Source organism: Aquila chrysaetos, chromosome Z, assembly GCF_900496995.4.
Source record: "Aquila chrysaetos chrysaetos chromosome Z, bAquChr1.4, whole genome shotgun sequence".
Lineage (NCBI taxonomy): Eukaryota > Metazoa > Chordata > Aves > Accipitriformes > Accipitridae > Aquila > Aquila chrysaetos.
In genome coordinates, this window is record NC_044030.1 from 32,138,271 (window position 1) to 32,158,285 (window position 20,015).

Genomic DNA, 20,015 nt, shown 5'->3' on the forward strand with positions numbered 1-20,015 from the left:
CAGAATTTGAGGATTAAAAAAAAAAAAAAAAAAAAGAATGGAGAATGGAACTTAAACTTCAGTCTATGGGGTTGCTTCTTTTTGCTGCTGTTATTTTGGATTAGCATACATGTCACAGTTCTGCTGAGAACACCATCTGGTGTTCAAGTCTGTAAATTTCCTCTAAAACGCTAGCAATGCTGCAGAGATGGAAGAATACAGAGAAAGAGAGAGGGGGGGAGGTGAGAAAGATCTGGAAAGACACCATTACGATATAAGCCTAGTTTAAATTTTCATCAGAAGCTGTGTGCACTTTTGTTTTTATAATCTAACTTTACATTAAAAAAAAAATCCAAAAAAAAAAAAAAAAAAAAAAAAAAGGGGGAAAGAAAACCAAAACCAAACATACCCCTTCTGTCCTTGTCTTCGGGCTATTGTAAACTTCTATGCAGAAGAACACCATACTCTCCTTTTTTCCAAACCAGTAGGGTTAACAGTATAGGCATGTAGGTGGCATGATTTAACTAAAAGGCTTTTTCAACTTTTTTTATACCAGCAAAAATAACCAAAAGAAACAATAAATAAAAGGTGCTAAAGTTAGCATTAAGAATTCAATTGTAATATACTGACAATCTGGGAATCCAAATCCTCAAGCTCTCCTGACACCGACAGGTCTCTGCAAACTATGAAGCAAATACATAAATAACTCAAAATATGATTGAGACTGTGAAAGGCTTTTTAAACTAAGACAACATGATCCAGGTTAACTTTTTTTTTTAAACACAGTGAATATATGAATTCTCTACACCTGAATAAAACATATTTAACAATTAAAAAATTAACAACCACAAAAGGGAAAAACTTTAAACAAAAGTGAACATCATTTGATTTTAGGGCACACAAAAGCCCCTTGCAGTAGCTTCCAGCAGTGGCCTTACTGTTGTGTCTCCTACAGATGCATAAAATGAAGTTCAACTCCACATTGAGGTGATGGCTAACAGGGCAACAAAATGGTCACATACAGCAAAATGCCACACCCTGGTCACAATATATCCCACTGCAGAGTTTCCATCCTGTGCAGGAACAGCACATAAATATGTCATTCTGTCACATTTTATTCAAAAGCTACTTTGTGGCCACAAACTGCTAGTCAGCACTAACCTTTTTGTCACGTAACCTTTGAATTATGGGAAAGCTTCGGGTTTTATAGTTTTACTCCTTGTATTTAATTTTTAAATGACAAGGTCACTAAAACTCATGCACGCTGCAAAAAACGTCATGCAGTAGTTAAGGTAAACCATCCAAGCAGTTTTTATTCATTAATATTCATAAATACACACAGCAGCTTCATTAGAGATTTTTCATTTTTTTTCCTCTTCAGTTTGAATGTGGAGTATTAGGAGAGCCTTTTGCATGTCAAGGTACAGGACACAGAGCTTTTTGCTCTGCACTGCAACCTACATTTACCTGCTAGAAGTAAAAATTAGTTAAGTGGAAATGATTATCATATATATCTTTTCTCTCTTTCTTTTGAATGTACACAATGTAACAAGAGTGACAGACCTGAAATTACAATCACCAAAACAAACCCAAGATAGTTGTTGTCCACTTTCATTGGCAAATACAGCACAGAGGACACTGTCTGCAAAGTGGGATGTCATCAAAGAGGAGGTGGAGGAGGCTCATTTCCTTTATTACTCTCTTTCAAATTTAGGTTTTCTAAAGCAACATCTAGAGGCATAATATCTACACAGCCCATAGCACCAAAATCTGCAATCTCCCCCCGCTCATCCTCATCTGAGGAGGAACTTTCTTCCCGCATCAAAGTGGACAGTAGAAGCTCCTGAACAAACAGGCTGCAGTCTGCCCGTTCGCTTTCCATTGACTGACGCTCTGCTTCCGACATCTTCGGATCATTCAACCTGTACAGCAGCAAGAGAAGAGAAAACAGGCAGTTGGTCAAACCCCATTTCACTGATGACACCTCTGACAGGCGCTGAAAGGCACTTGAAAACCACTCCTTCAGGATAGTTCTGCTTGCCCTTCAACACGTACAGCTCTGGCAACCTCCGACACCTCAGTACAACAGGCATGCATTTAGCAAAACCACCCTTTCCTTGTTGCTACAACAGCATTCCAAGTGTCACCTCAAGGTAGAGGAAAATAAAAAACTATTTGTGAGGTTTCCTGCTATTCAGGAGTCTTTTTAGGGAGGGCTGTTGATTTCCCAGACTCTTGGTATGTGGCTGTTTTGTTCCTAGGTCAACTTCTAAATTCACATATGCCACAAGCCACATTACTGCATGTGTAAAGCCTAGGGATTCCCAAAGCACTATACAATGCTCATTCCACCACTTCTCCTAGGTTATAGTGCATGCCCTCATAGGCAAGGAAATTGCAACTCTCAGAGTTGGAGCGAGCAATCTGTGACACTTGAAGGTACTTCAATTAAGTTTCTCAAATAATAATGAGTTTCTGATTGAAAGATGCCACATGGTATTATTTTGCACTTAGATAAAAATCAGATTGACTCTAATCCAGGTTTCTTGACACATAAGCTGTTAAAAGACCCACACACTTTCACAATACCAAACAGACAAACAAGAGTATGTATGGAGGGCGTGGCAGGGGAGATGTGGAAAACATTTTTATTTCAGGTCAACAGCCAACCTTCTAAAAGAACTAGAATGACATAGTGGGTGACTCCTCTTTAAAATAACCCTGGGATCTAAGTATAATTTCTACACCAGGTAAGTATTCTGTAAAAAGACATCCTCTATTTGTTTTGTTATCCAGTCTCAGAAATAATAATTATATGAGCACCCCTATTCAACCTTCAGCTGTTACTAATTTCCTGTTAAACAATACTATCTTTTGACTCACTCCCTCTCCATTACGGCTCAAGTCTATATGCTTGTATCACTGGAAATGCACTTGTTTTGTTGGAAGTAGTAGGGGAAACAAGCACAATTTCGTTAAGAAATACTCCTTTTGTTCCTCTTGAAGCTGAGATGCAGCAAATAATGTTTACAGGCTTACAGGAGCAGACAGGCAGCAGGTTTGAAAAGATGCTACAAATGCAAACAAAAGTGCAGTATGCTGGCTACAAACTTGAAGAATCTGGCAGAAGTCCCCTGCCTGGAGTCATAATTAACGTATTCAGCCAAAACTCAAACCCAGTCTCTTTTTCAAGGTTTGCAGAAATCCATACTCAAGTCTAATCCTTTGAACACATTCCTAGGTGCAGCAAAAAAAAGTACAGTGCACTTGTGAGATTGCCTCTCCTTTTTGCAAACATTAGACAATCACAGGATTGCTTCTGCAGTCAGCTCCTGCAGTTGGCTTTCCAAAAGCAGACTAATTCCCTTTGGGCCAGCTATAAAATGCTGCTCCTGCATATTAAATTACCAGTTTTACTTTCATGCTAGGAATGTGGATGAAGCAAGTTTTGTTTATTACACATTCTGTGACCACTGTTGATGTCTACTGTGAATATATTCTGTATGATTAATTAGCTTGTTAACTCTGGGATATATCTCATCAGACACTGCTTTACTAGGGTATGTGCCTAACTCCAAATAGTTCAGTTCCATTGAGGTCTATGTGTCTATCAGGGCTAAGGCAAACAGAAATGGTAAAATGTAAATGTAAGTAAATACGCAGAACAAGTTACCTTGTAAGAAGAAACTGGGAATTCTGGATAGTCTGCTGACTGTTTTCTGTGTTAGATGTGTTGGTTGTTGTTGTAGATTGTGTCATAGTGGTGTTGAGATTGATCGTGTTGGTGCGCCTAGTTGCATTGCGTGCAGTCTCCAGTTGTTGTCTTGCTGCCTGTGCATGTTGTCGTTCCAACTGCAGTTGCATCTGCAGCTGCTGTAACTGAGAAGCAGAAGGGCCAGAGGAGTTGAGCTGTCCTCCTGCAGAACGCCTCACGCCTGATAGCTGAGATAAAAGCTCTGCCAGAGAAGATAAAGTTTCTGTGATGAAAGATCTTAAGTGAGCATTACACAATATAATGAATACATCCTGAATTCTAGTGCATCAAGTCCTTTTTTCAATCAATAAAATCAAAGAACAAATAATGCTGAAGAGCCCATGAAGCTCTTGGAAAAAAGTCTTAGCAATGTCTCAAAGGGTGAGGAAGATGAAGACTCATTTATGCAGATTTATCCAAATAAGAATTCAAAGTTTAATGCCTTCAAAATAACAGGAGAGCCAAACTACAGGGATGCCTGGCAAATTATGTCCTCTGCAGCAATTCTGTGAAACTTGAAGTCAAAATAGCAACTGGCTAAAACTGCTTCATTTTGGCTTTTGTTGGTGGTTTTATTTTCCTCTCAACACAAGTTCCCTCAAAACACAGGCTTCACCATCCCAATATCACAGACGGAAGCTGTGCTGCAGCAAAGAGAAATATCGTAGTGTTGGTTCAAACATTTAATAAAAAATATTTAGTTAAGAAAACATATTAAAGTATTGCCTCACATCAAAACGTGAGGGGTCAAGCATTTTTGCTGTATTAATTTATTTCTGCCAGAAGTACACAGAAGGACTAGCAATTAAAAAAAAACTCTGTCCTTAAGTCTTCCAATTCAGAGGGATAGAATGTTTACAGCAAGTTTCATCCACAAAGAATTTTTTGAAATAAATATAGCAACAAATTACTGCTCAGTGCATTACTGCGGAATCTGTTCTACACCTTGTGTAGAAGGTACTTCTTATATCACCTGCTTGCTGTAGTTCATGCAAGGGCAGAGGAAGTAGGGGACAATATTGCTTCTGACCCTCACCTCTACATTACAAAGTTACTATATATGTCATGACAATTTTCCTTCCATTGCATTAACAAAATATAATCCTTCTAAATAAGGCTTTCTTTGAGGCAATAAAGCAAAATGCAGTTGTTTTCCATGTCAAGAACTCAGGATGGTCAAGTCATTTTTACCAGCACTGATAGCAATACCAAGATTAAATACCTTTTAATTCCATTGTAATGACGAGAAATGCCGGGGCGGGGTGGGGGGGGGTCGGGTGGTGGGAGAGTAAAATATATAACAGATGCTATAAACTTCATTTATTTTAAACAGAAAAATTCTGGTGGTCTTTCCTATTTATCACTCCAGTAAAGGGGAACACATATCAAACTTCCAGACAAGATTTACATGTATTTATTCTCACTGTAAGTTAAAGTGTGAGTTAGAGTATAGCAAAACAGTATTTTGGAAGCAGATGTGAGCTCAAGACAGCTTTGGTATAAGTTGTGCAACAGTTCAGTGCGCAACTGAACTCTAAATGCAAAAACACAGCTTCCACCAAAAAAGAAAAGATTCAGAAGAATGCCATTTTACCCATATTTAATGCTGCTAAGTGGGAAGGCCTTGTGAGGCTGGAAACAAACCTCAGCAGCCACTCAACATTTAAATGCGCTGAACGAGCTGCCCTTGTAAGAGAAAGACAAGGTCTTCCTGCACTGGAGGCTTCACAAACATCCTCCCTCCTTGATCAAACTCTAGTCCTTTTCAGACCCTCCTGTGACCTCGCGTAACTTATTTTCTTCTCTGGATACTTCTTCCCAGCTAGTTTAATGAGTTAAATCGGGTCACAGCAGGCCAGCAGAGCACCAGAGCCAGTAGAAGGCAGGCAAGGGGATGATAAAGGCAGGCAAGGGGATGATAAAGGCAGGCAAGGGGATGATTAACGCAGGCAGTGGAGCCACCCCTCCCCTTTCAAGGGGCAATGCCTCATTACGTTGGCTGACTACCTCCCTCTGAAGAAGTCACAACATGACAGTAGGAAGCTCCAGTTGAAGCATTATGCCTTCTTGGCATCTGAAGTAAAGGTGGATTATGGCAGAAGTTCTGAGGTTTCACTGACACTTACGCTGGCATGGTCAAAGACCACCACATAAAAATGTTTAGATTTCCCCTTAGGGAAAGTTATATTTGTTTTCAGAATTGTCTTCATTCTCTATTTTTACTTCCCTGTAAAAAAAGTTATTTTCACATCAAAGCTAAACATACGCCAAACAAGTTATTCCTGGGAATCCTAAAGACACATCTTCATTATTTTCTGGTGTTGAAAATGGTGTTGAAAATGAGACACGTTCCCCACTTCATTTTTTCTAAACTTGACCAAAATACACTGCAAATACTTGCAACAGTACAGTTATAAAAGAATTTACAAGTACACCTTAAAAAAAAAAAAAAAAATCTGTAATATTAGCAAGTCCATTAATACTCAAATTCAGCTAATTTCATCTTCACTGAGATAGATACTCTCCTCCATAAACACCTTTATCCACATGGCAAATTAAAATGAGGTATACTGAAGTAGGTGATGGAAGTTGGACACAATCACTTGTAAAAATACACAACACCTGTGCATAGATTAGGTTTGGAAATAAGCCTTACACTGTCTAGAATTAAAAGCACAAGCTACAGGCAGTGGTTACAGCTTCAGCATCTCCATGCACAGGCCCTGTGAAAAACGAGCCAAGCACACTACTCGCCTGCAAGCAGCCATCAAGCACACTTTGCACTGTGGAGTGTATATATGCAGCTTCGTAACAACAGAAAGCAGGGGAACTACTATCATCTTGAATTCTACTTTCTCTGTGTAAGAAGGACACTGCGGTAAAATTCATGGTTACAGCTCTTACCAGCTATAGGATCCATGGCTTCTCTATTGCTTGGAGAATATGAACTCTGAGAAGATGAAAGCCCACCAGGGGAACTAGTAGTAAAGTGCATGTTTGATCTACGTGCACGGGGGCCTCCCAAACCCCGACCTGGGTGGAACATCCTACGTACGTGCCGAACACCACTGGATTCATCGTAACCAAGAAGTTAAGAAAATAGAACTGTTTGGCATTGAGTATTAAAATGACAAGGACATTTGACGGGTGAAATACTCAAGTGCACACTGTTCATTCATAAAATAATGATTCAGCTTCAGAAGCAAAGCTAAGGTACACTGTAGCTATGGTGCAAGTCAGTCTTACTGATCTGAACTCACGATACCCAGTGGTGTGTACACCAAACTCCATGTATTTCGCCAGCTTACGATGATGAAGAAACATCAGCATTAATTTCTTAGGGTTTTTTAGATCAAAGTTTTCTACTTAGTAATCTGAAAGCTTTGACAAATGCATGTTCATCCAAGCTTATTACAGAGACACAGGGATTTTATTCTCCCTCCCCAATTCTTATGCTAAGTATTGAACAGAATAAAAAAAGTTCATTGCCATTCCTATCTAAAGTACATAATAATTACTGTATTCCTTTTGACTTTTGTACTTCATGCTTTTATCCAAGAAATTTCATCACTTCAATACTTAAGAAAATTGTAGGTTTCCAGAGTATTCAGCACTTTCATCACACCACTTTGTTTCACCTTTCCTCTTTTAGGCAAAGAAATACCACCAATTCCAGTTATGACAACGCCTTTCATTTTCCCATTTTCCCCCACTTCTCCATATCAGATGCTTATATTTCAAGTCACACCTTTTATACGTTTTCTCATATAAATTCAGGGACAATCAACAAATTATTTAAAGATTATTTTTGTCAGAAAATTGTTAACATTGATTCCTGTAAGACAGTCCAGATAAGGCTTCCTTTTATTTTAAAAAAACTCTAGTATAATTCACTAGTGCAAAATGAAATAGCATAGGCTTGAACATTTCATTTTACTGTTATTAGACTTTTAGCTTAGATCCTCCTATCTCCCATGATTTTTTTTTTTTTTATAATAGTATGCTTACCACTTGTATGGTATCAATTACTGTGTAAGAGTAGTGTCCAATGTACTTTTCATAAAAAACAATTATGGTGCAGAACCTCAGGATGTCATGGAGGTCAAGAATTTAAGACTGAAAGAAATTACTAGACTTCTCACGGCAAGAAAGAACTTCTGGCTATTACAAAAAGATTTTACAGAATGGTTGCCTTTTTCAAACCTATTAGTTATGCTACAGTGTAAAACACTTAACATCTAGGGTGTAGGAGGAAAATCCCCCCTGCCATAGAACACACTTTGCCTAGCACAGAGTGCCTTGCACCTCTGAGTGTGCTAAAACTGGATGCTGCTGGAGACAAGATACTGTATTAGATGGACGACTGCCCCCACGCAGTTTGACAAGCTTTTCATAACTAGACCTGATAGAAAAGGCCAGTATCTGGGGATTTTCCAAGCAGGCACAGGACTATGGGGTAACTTTCCTAACTGCAGTTTTTAACATGTTTCGAGATAAACGTCATTCTTTAAATACTAGCTAAGCATGCACCCAAGTCTTACCTGCTATGCTAGAGTAAGAAAAACCTTTGTAAACCTTAACTTGTGACAAACAGGTAAACTGAATAGCCATGCGTGAACTATTTCTACAATTGATGCTGAAAAGCTATATTTCACAATTTTTCAAGTATTTTCCTGCTGAAGTAAGAAACTGGGCTTTAAAGAGTTGTCCCCCAACTGCAGGAATAAAGGACATATCTTGCAATGGCTGCACATGGTTTATAACAAGAAACACATGCAGCCTTCTGGGACAACTTAAGAAAAAAGCCCCATCAAACCCAAAACAAATCACACATGTCTAATCAATACTTGGAAGATGAGACCACTCCTCAGAACCCTAGCAGACCCAACAATAAAAACTTACATCAAACTGTAACAGAAATCTTCACTCTACAAAAAGTGCAAGCAAAGAGCCTTCTATCTCCTTTTTGTACATGAAGGCTGTTACAGAGCATGGAGAGTTGTTCTGTACAGCTTTAACTTCCTATGAAGATGTTTAGAACAGCAATATAACAGTATCAGAGAGCAGCTTTCTAACAGGTCCCTGACTTTGACAGTTATTCTTTCCTATGCTGCCAGACCCTGCATGAAAAGGGGCATCTCCTCTTCCTTTTTTCCTACTTTAGACCTGCCTGTTGCTAGACATGATGTACAGCCAAACATAGAATAGTCACTTCAGGATACACTTATCAGGTTTTGTAGACTTGACAACACTGATCACTGAAGCAATAGTGTACAAACAGAGAATTCTACATGCATTGTCTTTAATGCTGAGTCATGGACAATGTATTCCAGAAATATATCCAAGAAAGATCCATTTTGGGATGGCTGACATTGAAGCCTTACTCCACATTTGAAAAGATTGATTTTTCTAGCTCAGACATTCCCAAATCAAAAGTCATCTGGTGCCATCTCTGCTACTGGAGGGGGAGAAAAAGCTGCAGAAACATGAACTCTAATCAGACATCTTGTTCATTTCACTAGGAAATTAATTTCACTCTAACTGGGAAAATTTAAACTTCCTGGCCTACAGAGCAGTTAAACCAATGTTGCAGGCACACAGTTTGACCTTTGGTACATTGCTATGTAGTTACTAGGGATGTATATTTTGTTAGAAAAAGTGTATTAGGCGAGTGCTATGAAAAACTTTGTAACTGGTGGAAAGAGCAGAACTAAACTGCTATGAGAAAAATTTCTCAGTGACTCAACTACACCAGTCATCAAGCAATGTCTCGGAGACATCCAAAGGCCAGGAAAGATTCAATGGTCTGGAAGATGCTCTCCCCTCATCAATCCCAACCCACCTCCACCCAAAAGAGAGGATGGCACAACTCTGCCTTGGGGGACACCTGACCGTGGAAGACCTCCCTGGACACCTGGGACCAAGCTCACATGGCCAGAGCCACCACACTCAGCACCCTGCTCCTCCCAATTCCTGAGAGCTCCACTCCTGTCTACACAGAAAGGTGAAGTAGAGATAACTGCTTTTGTCTAACTTTGTAGTGTTCTTTGCATCATTAGTTACGCCTTCACAGAACCAATAAACACCCAAAGTCCTTTACACTGACCCAATTATTGTGTAGTATTTAACATGTGCATTTAGTCTGTCCTGACCCTAAATCACGGTAACACTAACAAACTTAAATGCAACCAAACACAATCGTAACTGAAAAGGAGCCACCTTCTTAAATGCTGTCTCCCTTCTGTTAGCATAACAAGCTCCAGTTGCTTGGGCTTGGACTTTTGTTTTTACTCCTGTTGCTAGGACTTAAGACTTCCCCCCCCCCCCCCCCCTTTTTAAAAATCTTTAAACAAAAAAGCCACTATCAAGGTAATAATGCAGTCTTTTTGTCTGTTTGTTTAAATGAGACACAAAGGAATACTTCAGAGAGATTACTTACTGTAGGTAGGTTGCATAGCCTGCATATATTAAATAAAAAGCCCAAGCAAAAAACCATTTCATCAGTTAATCGGGGGGGGGGGGGGTGGATAATTAAAAAAGAAAAATATTCCTAGAACAAGGATTAAAAAAAACCAATAGTTCCAGCTCTTCAACCATCAAGCGCAGATACATCTGCATAACCTGCTGCTAATTACAAAATGTCAGTAAACCTATGAAAGTATGTTATTAAAATATGGTGTTAAAAGTCGTTAAGCAAGTTTAAAATCATTCGTCAAGACCAGCTCAGCTCAAATCACCCTTGGATCATCATCTTCATGTCACAAATACTTACAGCAGACTACTGAATCTGGATACATCAAGACTAATGATCAGGCAGGATAAACCACAGTGGAAGCAGAAAAACATCTCAGTGTCAAAGTTTCTTTAAATGTTTCTGCTGTTAGAGCAAAAAGCACTGTCAAGTATACCTACAGTCTGTTCACAATCTGGTATTTATAATTTTTTAAACTAGCAAATGAACCTTTTTGTTTTTTTACTATAAAAATCAAAACAAGTCATCATGGCTACGAGATGAAACAGTCTAGCCTCTTTGCCTCAACTTGGAAAGGATATTAAATCTCTAGGAGCTCTGTGTTCCAGTGTAAGATGAGCTGCAAAGTCATCTGTGACATGATTCGGATCCCCTCCAGGTAATGCTGCACATATTGGACAAATCTGAAATGACAAAGCGAGAAAAAACCCAACTTTATACATTTTACACAAAACAGAACTTGTATCAAGTCAATCATTAGACATTGATTCTTCTGTTTTAAAATCACATTCTAGGTATGCACAAACACCTGGACAGCAACATATTCCAAAAACCCAGAAAACTTATTCAAGTGCAGACATCAATTTAGATATCTTTATGTTTTTCAGAATGCTATGAAAACCTGAGCTAAAATTTTCAAATTGAATTTGCATGTCTTGAAAATTAGTCTTTGTACTCCAATTCTGCCACAGACAGTAGAGGCTCATTACACAGGATAACTATTTGCCTGCTTGACACTCATCCCAGCAGAGGAATCAGAACCACATATAAATGTTTGCTGAAGTATCAAACTGAGACCATCCATCCAGGCAGTGCCTAACTACAGGTTTGGCAGAGAAGGGCTGATCTCCATATGCCTACAAAACAGTATTTTGGGAGAAGGCACTGACTTCTGTCTTTGGCTTGTTTGTTTTTTTAAAACCAAAACACATGTTAACTAAGTAGACAAACAGTGCCATTACAATTGCCATAATTATGACTTGTTTTTTGAATGACTCCACAAACAGCTTGAAAAGCATCTTCCATTTTTCTTTACAGTCGTTTTGTAGACTGATTTTAAAGCTTTACAGATGAAAAACAAACAAAAAAATCCATTCCACAAAATTCTTCCCCCAAATGTTAAGAGCTCAAATTAACAGCACTTTGACAGTTTAAATGCAGCTGCTGTCTATTAATTTCTCTATCTGTTCCTCACAGTCAAATAGTCTTCACTTTATGGAGCAACTCTGGCTGCAACATAAAGCCCAGGTTCCCAGTGCTCTTCATGCATACACTCAAGTTGTTGACAGGTGATCTCAAAAGACCGTGGACACTAAGAACACCTATGTAATAGCACACACATCTGTCTTACTCTTATGGAGATGAGGACAAGGTCTTGAAACAGTGTACTGTAAAATCTCAGCTGCTTTTGACAGCAGCTGCTACATCTTTAATACCACTTTAATTTTAGTAGTCAGCTCTGAGCAGAAAGCAAGGCATTTTAAGTTTTTTGCTACAACCCCTTCCCTTTTATTTCCAATGTTAAGCATTTCTCTTCACAGAACTCCTCTTCCCAGATTTTTCACCACTACAGAAGCCATACAAGTGGACACACTACAGAGCAAAGACATCTTATTACAGCGTAATACAATAAATACTCAACTATACCAACATATCATACAGCTACCCTGTAGGGACATAGGAACAGATGTATATTGGACAGACGGTTCTGAAGTCCATAAACTTGTAAGATGCTTAATCTTCAAGAATATGTTTCATACCAATAGGAGACAACACCTTCAAAGCAATCTTTTTTCATTTAAGCTACTCTGAGGAAGCAGAACCCCAACTTAAGAACAACACACTTCTGAAATCAGCAACGGAAAAGAAAGTTCTCCTGCTAACAGCACAAAGGCATTATGAACTGCGCATATTTGCCTGAAAAGGAGACACAGTCCTCGGAAAAACATCAGCTAGCAAAAAGTTATAAGGAAAAATGAGGAGGAGGGAATCTAAGTATGCTAACCCTAATTCTAAACATGAACTAAACTTCCAAGAACTCTCTGACTGCGAAAAGCTACTGAAGCACTGTTACACACAAAAATTTAATTAAGCATAAGCTCTGGCAAAATCACAACAAAGACTGCAGTATCACTGATTAAGCGTGACACAGCTAAAAATCATTGTTAATAGAACATGCAAGAACAAATGGTGCAGATGGAAGGAAAACATTGTCAGAAGTTTCTCCTGAAGTTACGACCATTTGTATTAAAAAATCATGTTACCCTGAATGATGTCTGAAAGATGACTGCAAAGTCTTAAGTCATGCTCACAGAATACCTGCCAGTTTCCAGAAGTGTGCTTGTATTACCACTACCTCCCTATTTACATACAAGGTAACCACTTTAAGTGACAGTATTTCTGTAACCTCAACAAGAGACACTGTAATCTTCAAGAAGGGAAACAGGAACAATTCAGACTGTCTCAGATTGTCCATTTCATTACTGCAAGAAAAGCTCTCCTCAATTTATTCAGCAACAGATCAACAACCTAGTCCTCGCAGTCCATGAACAAGGAGCCTAGTTACTGCCTTGCTAAACATGAGAAAGTTGCTGCAGTGCAATGGAATAGTAGAAAATTTGTCTCTGTTCTGAAATGAGATTTGAAGATGACATTTGATGAAGTTTCCTAAAATTTTTATATTTACAATGCTAGCAGACTTGTAGTTGAATGCTGCATTTCATCTGGAACAGTTGACTGACCTGAAACCCAACACCAACAATAACAATCATCATACTGACAGCCAGATTCTTCTGCACTTGCCTTATAGCACTTACCATTACCCTTGGACATTTACTGGTGAAGAAATACTGGTAATGACTGAGGTTCTAGTACCAAAATCATATGATTTATTCTTTTTAGCGTGTAACCTTAGAGACTTAATCACAAAACTTATGACTACTTCCATAGACACCCATATAATTTTCAGTTAAAGTACCCAGAATTAAAACAATCACCTTCAAGGAAGTATCATGAAACTCTCCTCCTGGAGTTTCCTCTCCAGGACCTCAACATGGTGGGATTCCTCTCCAAAGTGCCTGTATACTAATGTACACAGCATGGGGAATAATCATGATGAGTTAGGAGATCTGCGTGCAGTTGCAGGGCTACGATCTCCTTGGGATCACAGAGACATGACAGTATGGCTCCCATGACTGGACTGTTGCAATGGAGGGATATGGGCTCTTTAGAAAGGAGCGGAAGAGGGGCTTGCCCATTATGTGAGAGAGCAGCTGGAATGCATGAAGCTGTGCCTGGGGATGAAAGAAGATGGAGAGCTTATGGGTTGGGATTAAAGAGAGGACAGGCAAAGGTGACGACATTATAGTGGGCCTACTATAGGCCACCTGACCAGGAAGAACAAATGGAACAGGCCCTCTACAGACAGGTAGGAGCTGCCTCACACTTGCAGGCCCCGGTCCTCATGGGGGACTTCAACCACACCGGTATCTTCTGGAGGGACAACACAGCATGACAGCAATGCAGGAGGTTCCTGGAGTGCACTGATGATAACATCCTCCTCCAAGTGACAGAGGAGCCAATGAGGAGAGGTGCTGGACTTCATACTCACCAGTGAGGAGGGGGTCATTTGGGATGTGAAGGTCAAAGGCAGCCTTGGCTACAGTGACCTTGAGATGGATCCTGAGGGTGGGGAAAAAGATGAAAAACAAGCTCACAATCCTGGACTTCAGAACAGACTCTGGCCTCTTCAAATATCTGCTTGGAGGAGTCCCATAGGATAAGGCCCTGGAGGGTAGAAGGGACCCAAGAAAGCTTGCTAATATTGAAGGATCATCCCCTCCAACCTCATATCCATTGGGATAGAACACTCTTGAAGTCAGGCAAAAATGCCAGGAGGCGTACGTGGATGAACGAGATGCTCCTGACCAAACTCAAACACAAAAAGGAAACATACAGAGGTTAACCTCCTAGGGTAACCTTGGATGAATACAGAAATTTTATCCGAGGATCCCAGGACAAAGTGAGGAAAGCTAAAGCCCAAATGGAATTGAACCCAGCGAGCAATGTCAAAGGCAACAAGAAGGGCTTCTAGATGTATGCAGGCAATAAAAAGATGACTAGGGAAATGTGGGCCCACTGCTCAGAAGATGGGGGACCTGGTTACACAGGACACAGAAGAGGCTGAAGTACTGAATGCCTCCTTTGCCTCAGTCTCTCCTAGCAAGGGCAGCCTTTAAGAATTCCAGGCCCCAGCAGCCAGAGGAAAAGTCAGGAGCAAGGAAGACATTCCCCTGGTAGAAGAGGATTAGGCTGGAGAATACTTAAGTGAACTGGACATACTTAAGTCCATGGGCTGTGATGGGATGTACCCACAAGTGCTAAGGGAGATGGCAGATATCATTGCGAGACTGCTCTCAATAATCTTGGATCAATCATGGTGTCTGGGAGAGGTGCCTGAGGACTGCAGTAAAGCAAATGTCACTCCTATCTTAAAGAAGGGTAAGAAGGAGGACCTGGGGAACTACAGGCTGGTCAGCTCACCTTGATCCCTGGGAAGGCGATGGAGCAGCTAACCCTGCACACCATTTCCATGCACATTAAAAGACAAGAAAATCACCAAGTGTAGTCAGCATGGCTTTATAGAGGTGAAGTCATGCTTGACCAACTTGATAAACTTTTATGATGAAATGACCGGCCTGGTAGATGACTGGAGAGCTGTGGATATAGTCTACTTGGATTTCAGTAAGGCCTCTGACACTGTCTGCCACAGGATCCTCATAGACAAGCTGTTGATGCACAGGCTGAATAAGCAGACAGTGAGCTGGAGTGAAAACTGGCTTAATGGCTGGGCTCAGAAGGTGGTGATCACTGGGAATTTTGCTGATGACACAAAACTGGGAGGAATGGGTGATATGCCAGAGAGCTGTGCTGACATTCAGAGGGACCTAAAGAGGCTGGAGAAAAGGGCCAACAGGAACCTCATGAAGTTCAATAGGGAAAGTGCAAAGTCCTGCACCTGGGGAGGAACCAGCACACGCTGGAAGCCACCCAGCTGGAAAGCACCTTTGCGGAAAAGGACCTGGGGGTCCTGGTGGACCATGACCCAGCAATGTGTCCTGTGGCAAAGCAAGCTAACGGTGTCCTGGGCTGCATTAGGAAGAATGTTGCCAGCAGGTCAAGGGTGGTGATCCTTTGCCTCTGTCCAGCACTGGTGAGGCCACACCTGGAACGCTCTGCCCAGTTCTGGGCTCCACATACAAGAGACGTGCACATGCTGGAGAGAGTCCACAGGCTACAAAGATGATTATGAGACTGGAGCATCTCTCCTATGAGGGAAGGCTGAGAAAGTTGGGGCTGTTCAGCCTGGAGAAGAGCAGGGTCAGTGGGGTGGATCTTATGAATGCACATAAAATACCTGAAGGGAAGGTGAAAGAAGGACAGAACCAGGGTCTTTCCAGTGGTGCCCAGTGACAGGACCAGAGGAAGCGGGCACAAATTCAAACACAGGAGGTTCCTCAGGAACATCAGGAAACATTTTTTTCACTGTGAGGGTGACTGAGCACTAGCACAGGTTGTCCAGAGAGGCTGTGGTCTCTATCCTCAGAGATATTAAAAAGCTGTCTGGACATAGTCCTGGGCAACCAGCTGTAGGTGGCCATGCTTGAGCAGGGGGTTGGACAAGATTACCTCCAGAGGTCCGTTCCAACCTCAGTCTGTCTGTGATTCCTGCCCACAAGTACCTAACATTGCTGTACATACCAATGCCAAATACCTGAGAAAAATCAGCAGAAAATAAACTTCTTATCTGCACAACTCTGAACATAGATATGGCAAAATTTAATGGACCAAAAATTCTTTAACTTATTCTTTGAAAAACAAGGGTGGGGGGAGTGGGGGTTGAAGGCTGTAAAATAAAAGTAGTTCCATCCCTGTAAACCTCCCCTAAAGATCTAAAAATAAATATCCAAAATAAAACACATCTTTGGATGGACAGAGATACTACAAGGACTACAAGCTCAGTATCTAAACAGAAATAATTGCTTGAAAGCCTAAGACCACAAACATTTAGAATCCGTAACATTTTCCTCTTTAGTAATGTTGTATTCTTTCACTATCTACAGTAAGACTGCAATACCCAAGTAGTTTTATGTGCATGCACACTAAACATTTATCACAAAAGCTAGATTAAAAACTTAGCACAAACATATACAATCATATTCAAGGATTAAAATATTGTCCTTTATCATTGTTTGGAACAAAGATATAACAATGTTGCAGACTGACTCACAAAACAGAAAGAATCTTTTTTTTTTTTTTTTTTTTTTTTCCCAGGCTTTAGGTACTGAGTTCTAGAAGTCACAGCTGCAAATAAGAATGAGTCAAACCTAAAAACCTGGAATCTTAACACTCTGTGTCAGGAACATATCACTGACATCAAGTGGTGCAACTAAGAATTGCAACACTAAGCCACCGAAGAAAGTCATCCAAATGTGGAACTTAAATGGTTGACACTTGTTTCAAAGTTAAAGAAAAAACTCAAGGAGATGATAAAAATTGCAGTGTGTCAGTATGTTTAATTATGATCCTACAGTGCAACTGATGGTAAGTAAACTGTTTCACTTCTTATGGAAAGATCAGAATGCCTTTGAGTCTCAAAAAGGTCCACAAACCACCTCCCCTATCACTCCTTCGCACACAATCCTTAACAGGCTTAGAGAGGAAAGGTCCATTTTCTTCCACAGAATTCCTTGGAAGTTAAGAAAACTAGAAGATTAGAATAGACAACCTATTTGTAAGTAATTTCTTCACAATGTATTAGTGATGAGTAATCCACTTCAAGCATTCACATTTTTCTAGGAATCTATGGTACAACAGTTAACCAGACAAGAGCACCCTGGATGTTGTTCTGCTAACCTAGTTTCTCCTGCTCCCAAAGACAATCAGGATAGCCGGAGCTAACAACTCATATTAAAGTATTTCTGTTGACTTTTGTTTAAGAAGTACATTTTTAACCATATCAAGTGTCCTAATGGTTAGGGATGGAGGAAAAACCCCTGCTTTAACAACAGGCATTTCAAAAGAATGACAACTTCCACTGCATAAATACACCAGGTCCATTACAAAAGCTATTTGAAAAACACATCAAACTGTCTGCATGTCTTACTCTCTCTTACAGTTACAAAAGACTGGCACAGCTATGACCTTCCAGGACAATTACATACTGGTTGTGAAAAGGGAGACACAGCTACACAGAATAACCATGAGAACATTCTAAATTTTGTCTTGCAGGATAATAAACTCCTAAACATAGCAGCATTTACATCAGGACAACCGAACAGCAACCATAAAAGAAAAAGCAAGCTCATTATATTACGATACCCATGAAACATAGAATAATTTTGATGTCACTGTCAAATGCAGGTATGTCTACTTAAAAAGCAGTTAAACGAACTCATACTTCAAGAAAGAGAAACAGGAGGATACCAGTTTTCCAGAAGAGAGATTCTTTTTAATATATTTCCACCACAACTGAAAGCCAACTCTGAAACTTCTTACCACTTCTGTTGATGTTTCTGCATGCTCAGAAGTAACATGTTCTTGAAGAGATGTTTCCGTGTAACCCATTTTCCCACAATAAGGACAAGTAAAAGATTGTGGCTGCTCTACAGAGAAAGCTTCTCCACCATAGTACAAATCTGGAACAGAAAGTGTTTAAAGAGAGGTTAATTCAAAGCAATAGCATAATTTATTTTGTTCATGTAAACCTCTCTTTATAAATGTAGTTCAATGTAATCACTGCCAAATTAATCTGGTATTTAATTGAAATGGATACTCAAGAAGTGTTCAATTACTGATGACAAAAAACAGACAGACTACCTTTCATTTTCATTAGCAAACATAACACAGTTTTCTAATATTCAGTAGCAGCAAAGACTCCTATGATGATGATGCCGATACTGTCAAACCTTCACTTTTCCGCTACCCTTCTTATCCCATGTACAGGGTCACCGATGGTAATTTTCAATCATAACATGAGTTTTCAAAAGCTGAACTCTCAACAGTACCTCAAAAATTTACATTAAAATTTAGAAGTCCTCAGTGATACCATGTCAATATTTATGCCATAGCTGAACCACTGCTTTGCAATAAGTAGTTTTAGAAGTGTCTTAAATATATAATAAAAAATTGACAGTGAAAAAGGAATCTGATTAGGTTACACACTGGTTGCAACTTTGTGTTGAATTTAAGCACTTTGGCACTACTGATGAAAAGCAGACACTTTTAAGTTGCTAACATAGAAGTTCCCCAAACTTAACATGAAAACTTATGAAACCATGCAAGAAAAGAATGCTTTTCTCTTGTCTTCTGCAGGTATTATGTATTCTACAGGACACATGAATAAACTTCACATTCACATCAAGATAAAAAGTATGATTTTCTCCAGGTTAAAATCTTTTCAGTGACATGTTTTCTAGGACTCACTGATAAGTAACTGAAAAATATTTTCATAGAATTATTAATATTCTGCTATAAATTAAAGATTGGACAAGTCTGAACAGATACTAGAACTCATGTTCTGCACCACAAGGCAGAATCTATCTAATGTGTTAGGAATATGTCCTTCGGATGGCTTAAGTTGCAGCTTCCTAAGATTTATGACATCTTCTGCTACTGACCTCTCTTTAGGACATGACTAAGAAGAACAGAACTGTACTTTTGTTTCTGCGGCCTTAGAAAAGATAATGCTTAAGCTAAAAATGTACATATTTATAATTCACTATATTTTTCACTATAATTCACAGATAGTTTTTTACATGTAACTAGGTTTTGAGGGCTAACGCTCCAAGACCAATACAGGAAATGAACTTCTTAGTAACATGCTAATATTCAGAGTTAAAGATACACAATCAGATTGAATACACTGCAGAAGAAAGTTTATGTTCACCCTGTTCCCCTTATTTGGAAACTGCTTCCAGAGAATTTAAATGCTGGAGGATGAGAGAAAGATAGCCCTTTAACAGGTATGGTAAGAAATTCCCAATTAGACAGATAGCCTTGTCAAAGAAGAAACAATACCCGACACACCGAGCATTTTAACTGGTTCATCAAATTAACTATGACACTACAGTTGAGTACCATACTGAATCTAGGTTCATTTATTCACATACACGTGAGGAAAACATTATGTCCAACTACTCAAAGTAAAACGTTCCCAGCCAATTAAGCCTTATGTAAGTCTCCAAAGCAGCATTTAAGATGCCATTAAATGTTTTATACAGTAGTAAAGCACAGAAGTAACTTTTCATTAGAGAATGGAATTGCACATCAGATATGACTGAAATGGAGAACTATACAGACTGAAAGTCCGCATGATGCAAGTCAGAAGGCATGCCTGAAAGATCAGCAACCCCTGCCCCCCAACCTGAAAGCTGTTTATATAGTACTGACACAAACAGATGCCTGGAATCATTACTAGAGGGAAATCCCAAAGGTCCTTGCACAACATGTATCAGGACTCAGTTCTGAATG

The 20,015-nt window shown here is 39.6% G+C and overlaps 1 protein-coding gene across 3 annotated transcripts in view; it reads right to left on the bottom strand.

Annotated features, from left to right (window-relative positions):
* Positions 1-1,266: 1,266 nt before the first annotated feature.
* The window catches only part of LOC115336465 (E3 ubiquitin-protein ligase KCMF1), a 55,490-nt gene continuing 36,741 nt past the window's right edge, over positions 1,267-20,015 (bottom strand). For all 3 annotated transcript variants that reach the window (XM_030003443.2, XM_030003444.2, XM_030003442.2), the window contains 5 exons: positions 18,042-18,181; positions 10,787-10,888; positions 6,638-6,812; positions 3,653-3,935; positions 1,267-1,901 (listed from right to left, as the gene is read on the bottom strand). In XM_030003443.2, the coding sequence (XP_029859303.1) occupies positions 1,640-1,901; positions 3,653-3,935; positions 6,638-6,812; positions 10,787-10,888; positions 18,042-18,181 (962 nt within the window). In that variant the 3' untranslated portion in view covers positions 1,267-1,639. The remainder of the gene's footprint in view (positions 1,902-3,652; positions 3,936-6,637; positions 6,813-10,786; positions 10,889-18,041; positions 18,182-20,015) is intronic.